The sequence below is a fragment of the Microchirus variegatus genome (assembly GCF_963457635.1).
Source record: "Microchirus variegatus genome assembly, chromosome: 1".
NCBI classification, from domain to species: domain Eukaryota; kingdom Metazoa; phylum Chordata; class Actinopteri; order Pleuronectiformes; family Soleidae; genus Microchirus; species Microchirus variegatus.
The window spans coordinates 27,525,020-27,538,523 of NC_139802.1; the positions used below are offsets into that span (position 1 = coordinate 27,525,020).

A 13,504-nucleotide genomic window follows, 5' to 3' on the forward strand; every position below is an offset into this window, starting at 1 on the left:
TATTTCTGAATTTGCTTTGAGTGTATTGCTGAGATAAATTATGATAACCCTTCCTATTTTCGGGTTAACACTCTTTCTAGAATATGCAACAGTCCTGTCCAATATTCAACTGTCAAATTACAAGCCAGTTCAGAGAAAAAGCTCCTATTGGCTGCTCCACTTCAACTGTGCTTACAGATCACAACATGATTCTTTAATTCAAAGTGTTTTGCTCTTTAGGGTCTTTGCTGTGTTGACCCTGGTGACAGCACAATGGCCCTCTGGGATTAATAAAAACAGTCAGTGGACAGATATATTATGCTTTATCATGCCTTTGGTGTTCATTGCAGATGCAGCTGCAGCTCCTGGGAACCAGAGCAACCATCTTCCTGTAGCCTCATGTGATTTGTTACTCCCCCTGCACAGCTGAGATTTCTCATTTCACCTCGCCTTCCTCAGATATCCCCTCCCTCCTTGATCAATCCCCTTGAAATAACCTAAGATAACATTAACATGCTGTTGTCTACATTCTACACTGTCTGAGAGCAAATTCTCAATCAGATTCAGTCCCTGAAAAGAGCCATTAGCAGGATTAGCAAATAGCTTTTTCAGTAAATGAGGCAGTGATTGACCTTGAAGTGAACACAACAGACACTCAGTGTTGAGCTCCACGATTCTTGCTGGGTGAGACTGTGACTGAATGAGTGGGAACACTAAGGCTGTTTCCACACACGTGATAATGGAACATGCAATTTCCAGAAATACAAACCGTGAGCAGAAACAGCAGTGCTTTGCTGTAGGATGATGGCTGCTGTTTACCACCACCCTGCATCCAAACAGCTCTGTCTACTTTGATGAACACCCATCATGCAACTGTTTTTTAACACGAAATAGCGAGAACATTTCGCGAGACGATACGAGATAAAGATAAACGCATTGTTCCAAAGAAAAATATTCAGTTCTGGCATAATAAATGATGAGTCATTATAAGACAGCTGCACCAAGGCCAAACAAGCGAGCCACAATGACTTTCATTTGTTCAAACTAAACACTGTTATTATGTGTAAAACAGAGCCCTGGTTTAAAGTGTTAACCTTTCGATTCTGCATCACAATGACACCTTTAATAACAGATGAGGCCGGTGTATGTGTGTACATGTGTATGTGCTGTTCACACTGTCAGCAGGGTGCTATTACTGTGCTGTGACTATTTGTCTAAGACATCAGCATGGACTGACACTGGTCTTTTACAGTGTTTAGTCGCCCAGCTAAATGCTACGTATTGAAAACAGACCGGGAAATCAAATGGCAAAACATGAACATTTAAATGTCACACAAATTGAGAGATTGAACAGCATTCAATTGCTATTGCTATTGCTATTCAGCACCGGCCTTGCCCAGTGATACTCATAACAAGTCACAATAAAACATAATGTGATGAAAAAAACCACAATAAAGAAGGAAACCTAAATATACATATATATATATACATATATATATATATATATATATATATATATACATATATATATATATATATATATATATATATATATATATATATATATATATATATATATATATATATATATATATATATATATGTATATTTATTGTATATATATAATCAATTCCATGGACCATGGTGTGGACTGCAGTATTACTAACAGAGTCTGGGGGAGAACTGAAACAACACTGGCAAAGAAAAAAAAATAAAATTGAAAATACTGTTAATGATGATTTGAGATCTTTGAGGATCTTGTGAAAATGTCTTGTTGTTGCCAGAGTTTAGAGCAGAATGAACCATAACATTATAGAAAGGCAACAGTCAGTCAAATAACATTGAAGCAGATGGGCTGCAGCAGAAGAAGACCCCATCAGGTGCCCCTCCCGACTCACCTCACAGAACCAGACAAGGTTGTGGTTGTAATGGCTATAAAGAAGCCTAGACAAATTCTCTTGACAGCGGTTATTGTGTCCTACGATTATCTCCCATCAGCCCTGAGCTGCCACATCCCCACAATCCCCGGCTGACACAGACCGGCCGACACTTAATTTCATTGTCGATTATCTTCCAGAGTGCTGGGGAGAAGAGCAGTTGCCCTGTATTAACTAAATTGGTACTGGTAGGAGAGATAAAGAAACCTGCAATGTCATGTACCAGCTGCAGCATTTGCTCCTAAATGTTCACCCATATCAGCACTTTGTTGAAGATATTTTGGTGTTTGATCATCATTAACGACTTGTGTGAGCTGCTCTGCACAAGCAGAACAATCTGTTTCTTCTTTAACATTCACAGCACCTTGAGTAGAGAATGAGTAATGGCAGCTATAGGCCCGCTGGACACTTGAGATTTGATTGAATTTCTTTTGTAAATCTAGCCTTGACACCACACACAGAGGGCTTTTCAGGCTTCACATTCGCAGTCCCAGGTTTTTTCCACCTGCATTCAGGCCAGATCTGTGTGACAGACAGGAAGGACTGCAAACAGAACACGCTAATCACTCCAGGACACAAAAAGAAAGTGAGAAATTCAGTTGCGCTGAGTGGAAAATTACAGTTATTAGCTCTACTGATGAGTCAGGCCTGTCACACTTATTATTCTGTGAAGAACTTTGAATGAAGTTGTATGGATTCAAAAGCCCTAACAGATGCTTCTATGATGAAAATACAGATGTACAGGTATTACAGGTGTTAGTTAGTCAGGTTAATGGTAAATTGACTGAGATATTATACTCCTGACATCTTTTTAGCAAAATTGCTGCATTTCAATAATATAATTGACTGATAGAGATGATGGTAGAATAACAGGGGGATCACTACTTTTCTCGCAGCAACCTGAAAAAAGACATTGATTTAAAAGAAAAACAGACCACCACAGTGCTGCGCTCTCTGATTATCAGATCTTTGAATAATGAGTAAAGTGACATCGGCCTGAATATTAACTCTGCTGTGCTTTCGCGCCGCGTTTATCAAGTCAGTGTGATGCTGGGAGAAACAGGCAATTAGAAACCGCAAGATGGTTGGTGTGAACTTCAGATCAGCAGGCATTTGTGCTCCAATCTCTTTCTATGTGCAGCATTTGTAATGTCTAAGGATAAAAGGCCTTACTGTGACAACAAAGCATAACTTGCTGACGAGTTCAGAGAAATTGTCACACAAGTGCAAAGGAAACATTGGTGAGATGCTGTCCCACCACTCTGTCTATAAATTCATGCATTCCATCTTTTCAAAGCTTGCTTGAAATAGCCTTGTTTTCACGTTTAAAGCTGTGTTGTCTGTCAACAGCGTGAAGCCAGCCAAACAGTGCATCTGCTGAGGATTTCTCGAGTCTCGCCGTGAGAACAGCATCAGATGGAGAAACTGAGAGAAGCAGTGGGAGGAGGACAGAGTGTATGGAAGCGTAAACCTGGCGAAGATTATCAGAGACAGAGAGAGATGAAGTACAGGTGGTGGTACGAAAAGAAAAGGGTTAAAGGGAATGAAAACAGAAACAAAAGACTGACGTGGAAAAACAGAGCCCAGCGGTATTTTGTGAGATTTTACATCATAAATACTTAATCTCCCCCTTGTGGAAAGTTGTCGTCTTCATGACCAGTTTCTCGCTGTATGTTCCCTGTGGTTTGTGTCCTGAAATTGTATACGATCTGTTTCAGTGAGGTAAAGAGTGAGACGGATGCGGTTTTAATAGAGATGAATTACATCCCAAATGAGGCAATTAATCCCCACAGGCCGATGCCAGACTGGTGCGGACCGCAGCTAATGAGAGGAAAAAGCTTGCCTTTAGTCCACAACAGCATCTTAGACACAGTGGGTGGTCACAAGCGGCTCAGGTCTGTGTTGCAGAGGATGTAAACAAACCTGACAAATCAGTGTTGAATGTCTCTGTATGCTGTGTGAGGAAGGAACTTAATCACAGTCAATGACCAAGTGAAAAAAGACAAAGAAGCTTTTACACTGCAAGAATAGTTTGGAAGCAGCTGGTCAGTCTGTTATTGTCTTCAATTCAATTCAATGTTATTTGTATAGCGTCAAATCATAAAATACATTATCTCAAGGCACTGCACATAGACAACATCATCGAGAGCAGAGAAACCCAACAATTAACACAATGAGCAAACACTAGGCATCCGTGGAGAGAAACCAGACTCAGAGATGTGGAGTTGAGTAACCTGATTTATTTCATCCGGCCTCATTGATAAATAAAGCTGTGTGTCATCTGCATAACAATGAAAGTGTATGTTGTGCTTTCTAATAATGTTACCTAAAGGAAGCATATATAAGGAAAAAAAAAAAAAGTATAGGCTCAAGCTCGGAGCCCTGTGGAACTCCACAATTAAAGGGAAAATGTGTAGTATTTATGGGTTTATATGACCCAAAATCCACTTTTTTATACATATTATGTGCTCCTGCATTGTCTAGTCGCTGTATAATAGTTTCTGTTTCATTTTCGTAGCGTTTCAAAAAGTCATGTAAAATAACATGGTCAAGGGCCGCGGTTGCATAGCCACTGTTAGCAGCGAGACGCCATGTTTCTACGGCAGCCTGTAAGGACAAACGCGAGAGAACAAATCAAGCGTCGCTTTACTTGTAGCAGAAGTCCCGCCTCCACTGACGGAGCAGGAGGTCTGAGGTATAAACGTACTTTGAGGTGGAAAAGTACTGGTCAGCTGGAGAGAGCGCCGAGACGAGGCTGAGAGCGGATCGTTTTGCGCGTTTAGAATGGAAAACACGTATTTTACAGTGATATACAAATGACACACTTATACATCTGAATAATAAAAATAATAATTTCTCCGTGTCAGCAGATGAGGTTCTAGTAAATACAAGAACCTCATCTGCTGACACGGAGAAAGATGACGAGGACGACATTTGACCGGCTGAGGATACCGTAGTGCTCAGGTAAGGGAGGGGGTGAGCAGAGGAGCAATTCGTTATTGTAAATTTCTCCTCTAGATGTCATTATAAACTACTTACTTCACCTTTTACTATTATTTGCAATGCAATGAGGCATCATCATTAACATTAACAAACTGGAATGGATCAGATAAGTTAACCAGCAGAGGGCAGTACCTGTGATCCCAAGCATCTGCTCCAGTCTCTGCAATAGAATATCATGATCAATGGATCAAGAACTAACAGGGCAAGTAAGGAGTCTAGACCATTATCTGAGGCCAAGAGAAGGTCGTTAGCTAGTGCTGTTTCTGTGCTATGATGTAATCTAAAACATGATTACAGGCCATTAATGCCCAAATCTTCACATAATTGATTAGCAACTGCCTTTTCTAAGATTTCTTTTGGGTCAAGGGTCACTTTTTTCAGAAGGGGTTTAAAAACTGCAACTTTGGGGCACATATCCAGTTCATAAGGATATATTTAATATAGAGCTGTTAATTAAAGGAAACATCTTCAATCAGTTTAGTGGGGATGGGATATCACTGATAGGTTGATGGTTTGTTTATATTAGTCAAGTGTAATGGGTATATTCAGTGTTTGGAACACAGTAAATGGCATTAAATAAAAAGATCTTATCTCACAGTGAGGTGACCTCACTCACAAAAGGCCTTCTGTTCTGTATGAAGCTCTAAAGTGCTGGAGTGTCTTGGTGCCTTTGGAAAGGTTGAGTGAACACCGCTGAGTGCCGACAGGAAAACAAGGATCACATCAGACTCACTGATCCTCTACATGCTGCTTTCTGGACCGATAAACATCGCCAGGTTTGTTAAATTATGAAAATGACTGATCTACTTTATAGCAAAACTGTAATAAAATTCTTCTTCGAAACGTGACTATCTCAACATTCACCAGCCAGTCAGGTATTTATGAGACTCCACTCTCATGCAAATATGCAAATATCCTTCTTCAGCATGGAGCAGGTCATAAATATGTGCCTGCTGCTTCTGCAATAAGGTGAGGTGAAGCTGTGAGCCTCCATCAGTTCTGAGAGATCGGCCTCTGTCCAGGACCATTAAGAGTTAATTTATTGCTTGTGCAATTCAAATTCAGCGTGGCTGTCACACTCATCTCTGTCATCCCTCTGCCTCACATCCTGATGTATGCTTTCTATTTAAATCCCATCTCTCTGCTATGGATGACAGAAAATAATTTATGCTACCGAAACTGTATAACCTGCCAGATATCAAAATTTAAGTTTTCTTTGACACACCTGAGTGAGTTGTTCTGCGGCAAAAGTTGAAATCTTTGCTGCTGGACATGTGGAACACTCGAGTCACGCACAGCGTCATCATCTACACATTTAAATGAGAGCCTCTGTTTGAGCCACTGCATCAACTTTATCTATATTTATTAAAACATTCAAAACGTGGACAAAGACTGCATCGGTTTTGACCTTTGAGTCTCAGTGACTTGGAAGTAAATATCAGTTTCACAGCCACACTTCCTTCATGACTAATTTATGGGTTTACAGAGTTATACGAGTCAAGATAACTGTGGCTCCACCTGCATGGAGATTTATGAGTATAATGAGCTTCTCTGACCCTTCTCTGCAGTCACGTACAGCCACACAGGAATTACACCTATGAAATACTGAGTGTTATCAAAATGAAGATGTTCACTTTATGTTTAAACCCAATTAAATAGGCTAATTAACGGTCCTTTGTGTAACATTTAGGAAGGTGTATAGTCAGAAAGTGAATAGAATACCCGTAACCTAAAAAAGAGTGTGTTTTGTCACCTTAGAAGAAGCCTTTTATGTACACTAAACAAGACATTTCTAGAGCCACTTGATCAATATATGTTTTTTGTGTTTTTAAACAGAAGTTTACGAAACTCTGCCCACAAAACAAAGATTAAAAGGCAGAAAGAGAGAGTAGAGAGTTATATTATATTAATTATAATAACAATATAGTAAAATTTAATAGTACTACATTACATATTAAAAAGGGCCTTTCAGGACAATCAAGGACACAAGGAGTACAGGTGACAAAACACACGATTTTGACTTCTGTCTCATTGATACGTAACAATGAGACATTCCTGTGTCTCATTTGAATATATAGAGACAGACACACCGGAAGTACCAATTAAAGCAGTTTTTTGGTGTGTATCTGCGCCATTACCTCGTTTTTGAAGGCCTGAAGGTTTGAAACAAACAGTTCAGCCACCGCTGAGAACGCTGTGTTGTATTGTAATCTCGGGCTCAGCGAGATGTCTGAAAAAACTTGTTCCGGTTACGTAAACAGCATTGCTCCTGAAAAGCAGATTCTCCTAGTCCGGGCACATCCTGACACAGCGTACATTGAACCGGTATTTTGGTATTTAAGGTATTTTGACCAAAGCATGTCACAGACATTTTCATTAGGAAACCAGGGAACCAGATAAACTTAGAAATAGGGTAAAATATGTCTACTTTAAATTTGCTCTCTCAAACACAGTCACACGATTTGAGAGTGAGACTCTTGTTGAGCGATGCTGCCAGACGCTTAGAGACAGATACAAATGGTTATAATAAAAAAGTGGACATTTTATACTGGGAAAAAAAAAGAAAAATTTACACATTACAGACAGTAATCGCACAACAAAAGAACACATTCAGAATGACCTTCTGCTTCAGGCCGTCTTAAACTTCATGCCACTCAAATAAAGTTGCTGTAATCATGTCAGAGAGCCTGCAGCATTCTGATGCATCCCATCATCCCCTCTGATGGCACCTTTTCTGGAGGAAGGGGGGGGAAAAGCTCCCCAGCTGCTCTCAATGAGCCCTATTCCTCCCACTTTCATATAAGTGTGCCTGCACAGATGGCGCCTTCTATAACACCAATTTATTCCAAGGCAACTTTCTCGTAAACATGCTCTCTCTGTGCCTCAAAGGACAGGTCATGAGGAGGTCACATTGACTGGAAAGGTGAAGAGAAAGGACTTCGGATGGAAGAATATGAGCATGCATATGTAGCCATAACATATTTGCCTCCGGTCTTCACACCACAACACCAAACCAAGGTCTTCCCACCTCATAGTGATGTTTTTTAACTCAAGGCTCCACAAGCCTGCCGTGGATGCTTTGTTTAGAAATCAGAGTGCTCCCAGTTGTCTCGCACTCCGCCTCGCTCGTTACGAGGTTCATTTACTACAAGCCCCTGAATAATCACCCGCTTTTCATTTTCCCCAAGCTTTAGCCCTTTAAACACTCTACCACTTGGTTGTTTGGCCAATTACAGCCCAGACTTCCTATTATTCAGCATTATGCATCAAATTGCCTATGCCATAGGGCGTGATCGGGGGAATGCACAACACAGCAGTGAGGATAAGAAGCTGTGAATAACAATTATTGCACATGTACAAAACAGAGCAGACGGCACTTGTGCACATTCTGGAAAAATTAAGTCATTAACTGATGACGTGCTGAGGCAGTGAGGGGACGGTAATTCTTTTTGTTCCACAAAATAAGCAAAAAGAACTTTCACTGGAACAAAACTGTTTCAGTTAAACTGCATTTACTTACAAAAACTGTTCAATAACTTTACAAAAATACGTTTCTGAAGTAAAGCTGTCGCCTGGGAATAGTTTTAATGTGAAGAAATCATCACAGCGATAGTGTGTTTTCTGTCTCCAAGCTCCCACCAGACTAGCGAGTGAAAGTGTTTGAGGAGAGAGCGTTACCACAAGTGTTTCACACATTTTTTGTTATTTATCTTTGCAAGAAGAGAACAGAAGACATTTTTCATTTCTCTGACACTGAGTCCCACTGGAGTGAGGCTGCTCCCTCAGATGAAGATGAAGATGAAGATGAAGATGATGATGCCTGGAACAAAGAGTTCACAGATCAGAAGCACATGCACTCACACCTGTAGAAAGCCGAGCAACCAATTATAGTAGCAAATGATGCGTCATGCTCATTTTTGTTGTACTCGCTAGAATCTAGACCAGGTTTGTGCAACGATTATTTTTTTTTTGGACAAAGCAGTAACCACAACCACTTAATGCCTACCTTAACCCAACCACAATTCAAATAGCCTGAAACTAATTCCTCAAAAATTAGGTTCTGCCTCATTAGGACCAGGTTTTGGTCACCACGAGGACTACGGTTCCTGTCAACATCAGTGTTTATGGCAGAAAAGGTCAGGAAGCGGTAACAAGGGAATCAGAGATGGCACAGGGTATCCGCGGGGTCTTAAAAAGTCTGGAGGCCTTAAAATGTCTTAAATTCTCCTAAAAGCTCATAAAAGGTCTTAGATACAATGTTGAAAGGTCTTAAAAATCTATTAACGTTACTTTTATTTAAGACGTGCATAAACTTCAGTCTCGCTTTGAAATGTTTCTATTTTTGAGGATGTGATAACATAACTACAACACAGAACTAAATAAGGCCACCTGTGCTGCTAGCTAGTGTGCTGTGCCTACGCCGCGGTGTGTTTGCCGCTTAGCATAGCAGCGGAGAAAACTTAATGGAAGCCCACAGCTAAGCCAAATTGCTTGCATAAGATGAGTAAGTGCAAGTTCAACAATTTGTGGCTCCAATTTTCCCTTGCGTCTTTTGTACCTTTTTGCCGGTATGGATTTGAAATGGGTCTTGAATTATATACATTTTGGTCTTAAAAAAAGTCTTAAAAAGTCTTCAATTTGACTCGTTGAAACCTGCAGAGACCCTGTGGCAGACTTCACCCCATTCACGCAACAAGCCTCTGGTGCCCTCTGTTGGTCATAATGGCAAGTGCAAGCACAGACAGACAGACACAGAGTTGGATGCATCATCGAGTGCAGATCACTAGAGCACCACCTTTGAATGAACAGACAGACAACCTCAAAACATACTGCCCCTGAATACTGCAATCAGTGACAGTCATAAAAAGATGTTTGACCAAAGGTATTTGACCCTGTGTATTATTCATTAAATTCTCTCACCTCACATCAATTGACATAATAATAATATTCAAACCGATGTGTTTCCGTCAAACTTGCATTCCTTTTAAACTAAACGTTATAGTTAACTGTAAATAATACAACTTCTTGAGTTCTGCTTTTGTTGAGTGTGAGCCTGTTGTGGTCGCACAGAAAGTGACTGGTAAAGCCCAGTGTCTGATTTGTACATACTGCAGTCCTCACTAATAACCCTGACGTTAAAGTTACTTATGCTTTGTTTTGATACTTTAGATTCTTAAAATCAGCCATTTTTTTTTATTTCTTGTTTTGCCTATTAAGAAGCAAAATGATAAAATTAGCCAAAATTGAATGAAATAATTAAATGCATCCTTGTTGTTTGCTCACTTCAGTAATTCCTCATCAGAAATTATGGTTGAAAACATGTATTCCAAATGCTAGGTTTGATGTAATCACACCACGTCGTCAGCACGCCTCTGCACACGCATCAGCCGTTGCAGCGTTGTTTTCCAGAGCCACGCAGAGACTTCAGCAGGCACGGCATTTCGTCCGTCAGCGTCGTGTTGAGAGCTGCGACTGGCTTCCAACTGAGAGCAGCTGCTACACCGAGCAGCAGTCCTGATGAGACACTTTGATTTCTGCTGCTCGTGTTTTCCAACAGTCACAGTGTGTAATCTACTTTTCCTATATGCATGAGAGTGTATTAAACCAAACGGAATAAAAACTTTTTATATTGTTTTCTGTAATAAATAAAATATCAAGTCTTATGAAAGTGGTTTATTTAATCTCAAGTAATTGAAAAGAAGAAAGCACTCAAAATGGTGATATTTGTCATCGGCACACTTCCAAGAGTAAATCTATTCTCCTTCCTGTTCAAGTAGAAAATATAATAGTCTGGAGGCAGACTACAACAGCACATGACAGTGTCTGAGACAAATAAGCACACATTACACTTAAACAGAAGTAACATTCACCTAGAATGTGAACAGCCATTATCTTCACACCGTCTGAATACTTGTTGAAGAAATGTTCACAAAGATCCATGGATCTGTTGTAAGAAAATACTGTATGTGTTTTTGTTTAGAACAAATCTGCCCATGAATGCTCCCAAAGAGTACAAACAACATGATAGACATGTTTCAGCAGATTTAGATGAGTCTCCACATCATGAGCTTGCTGTGGTCCTTATGGTGATGACAGCTGCTGCGGTACCAGACAGTACATCCAACATTAACAACTTGTTCAGAGAGTACAACTGAAAATGCATCAGGAACATTCATAATTAGAGCTTGTGATGGATGCAAGAGGGGGCTCCACAGGTTCGAAGGTGTGCTGGCATTTGTGTGATTTGCTATTTAGCAACTGGGGATGATGTGTCTCTTGTACAAGTGAATGCAAGGCTCTGAGCCTCCTGCTTTTTCAGCTTTTTCCAGTAAAAACAAAGGTGCTGCTGCCAATTTCAAGAAACCACCTGAACATATTGCACATCTTTGGAAATCATTTCCAACCTTGTGCACAATTTGAGTCAGAGGTCGCTAGCGCTCATAAAAAACTTGAAGTCAGTTTGTGTTGGTCTTGCACTACAGAGACTCCAGGCAAAGCAGTGTTGAGCTACATCCATACTACTCTGTTGTTCATTTAAAGACCAATAAATCCTGCTGGGGAGATGCCTTCCACACTAGCTCTGTTCTGTTATGCCTGGTCGTCAGTCTAATAAATAAAATCCTTCCTCTACTTTTCGATGTTTCTCGACAATAGCCATGTCATATTTTCCATGTTTGTGTCCATGGAGAGATTCTTCGCCTTTCCAAATGCACGTACTGTACATGCCCATGTTTCTGTTCACCTAAAACAAGGGCCTACATCTAGTCTACCATTCCACACATGCATACTTGATCTCACATTCTATTCCAGTCGTGGTGATTTCTCACTGGGAGTTTGTATGTCTTTGTGCTCTTGGAGTGCTGCGTTGTACATGCCCAAGCAAGTTTCCATGGTTTCTGTCTTCTTCAGCATCATTCGATCATTTGACCTAAGTAAGAGTGCGCCACCAACTGGACTGGAAAGTGTATTGCTTACAGGGAGCAAGCACTGTTGGCACATATGGTCCAATTGGACTCAGAATGGAGGTACTCCTATGTCCAAGTAGGGTCACATAGCGTCATGTAAATTTTAAAGTGTATGTAGTATGGCCACAGATTACTTCGGAAATGGAGCAAAAATGCATGTCTGGACCGTTTTTATCTGAAAATGCAGATCTTTCAATGAAAACAAAGTAGTATAGATGTAGCCTTGGATGCCAGTATTGTTATTTCAGCACATTGCTGTCCAGCGGTTGATAAGTAGGCATTAAACTCCTCCCTGACTTGTCCACTGGCATAGCTGCAAACACGCGTGCTAACATTTAAGGTGTTTCTTGCTGGTCATGTCATTCCAGATGCGGTGCATCTCCTCAGGGGAGATCTGATGGACAGTGACCACCCGTCGGTAGCGGCAAAGGCTGTACGCCATTTTCCAGTGGTTAAAGCCACTATTCTGGAACGGGTGAATGCCGAGCTTACGCAGGCACACGCCAACATAGACGTCCTCCAGGTGCAGCAGCCTTGTGTGCAACGAAGTCTTGTATATGAGCTCGGCCACATCTGCCGAGAAAATATAGCCAGTGCCGGAACAAAAGGGTGGGTACTTGCTCTCTGGGTACAAATCCCTTGGCATGTACCACTTGCTTCTCATGTCTCTGATTGGCCCCCCATTGATGACGTAGCCAGTAAAATACCTCCTCCTGGGTTTAGTGTTGGGTTTGAGGAGGTTGTAGATGAGGTTCTCCATGTTAACGAATATGTCGCTGTCCGTCTTGAGGACATACTGAGCCTTAGAGCAAAAGGTGGCCACCCAGCGCATGCCCATCAAGGTCTTGAGTGTCAGATTGTGGTAAGAGTCGATAAAATCCTCCACAACAATGTCATGAAAGATCTGACTTTCCTGCTCCACCATCTCATTGAGAACGGCATCAGTACTGCGTCCTAACAGGAAGAGTGTGACCACACGCACGTCTGGAAACGTGCTCTCGTCACCCCATGTCTCTCTGATGGCCTGGCGCGCGTCAAACTCCTTGTGGGTGGTGCTGATGAGGATGACAAGGAAGGGAGGCTCTGACTCGCACTTCTTGGCCTCATTGATAAGGTAGTCAAAGTCATGCGGGTTGAGTGGCCGTGTGCGGATGTTGCTAAAGGTGCCGTTCTTGTTCACCTTGGCTGCCTTGCCGATGGGGATATTGAGCTGTCCCACATAGGACGAGGAAGAGCGGGACACACTCAGGTACCACAGAGCGCTGGCCCAACAAACTACTGTCAGCAAATATAAGCAGGAGACCTTAGAAGGCATCGCTGGTCATTTGGCTGGTGTTACCAGTGGCAGCAGTGTATGAAGCGGTGAGGCCACACCCCCATGGGTTGTCTTGGATCTGGCAGTGCAGCTTGAGGCTGCCTCTGCAACACAGCTGACATTAATTTCAGATAATGGACGTCCCCACTGTCTGGTTTTGGTGCCGTGATTGAAAGCGAGTGCTGTAAAGATTTCTTATCATTTTACCAGCCTTACTGTGTCCCATCACGGCTGGCAAGAATGCTTTGGGCTTCGTGACAGCATCTAAGAGAAGATGAAAAAAAAAAAACAGACAGTCAGAGGCA

General features: G+C 41.4%; 1 protein-coding gene across 1 annotated transcript; it reads right to left on the reverse strand.

Annotated features, from left to right (window-relative positions):
* Positions 1-12,212: 12,212 nt before the first annotated feature.
* Positions 12,213-13,199, reverse strand: LOC310924315 (beta-1,3-galactosyltransferase 1-like; the record flags this gene model as incomplete). The annotated part of the gene is made up of 1 exon (XM_083886016.1): positions 12,213-13,199. The coding sequence occupies one exon, from the start codon at positions 13,197-13,199 to the stop codon at positions 12,213-12,215; it is 987 nt and encodes a 328-aa protein (XP_083742142.1).
* Between the last annotated feature and the right edge of the window lie 305 nt (positions 13,200-13,504).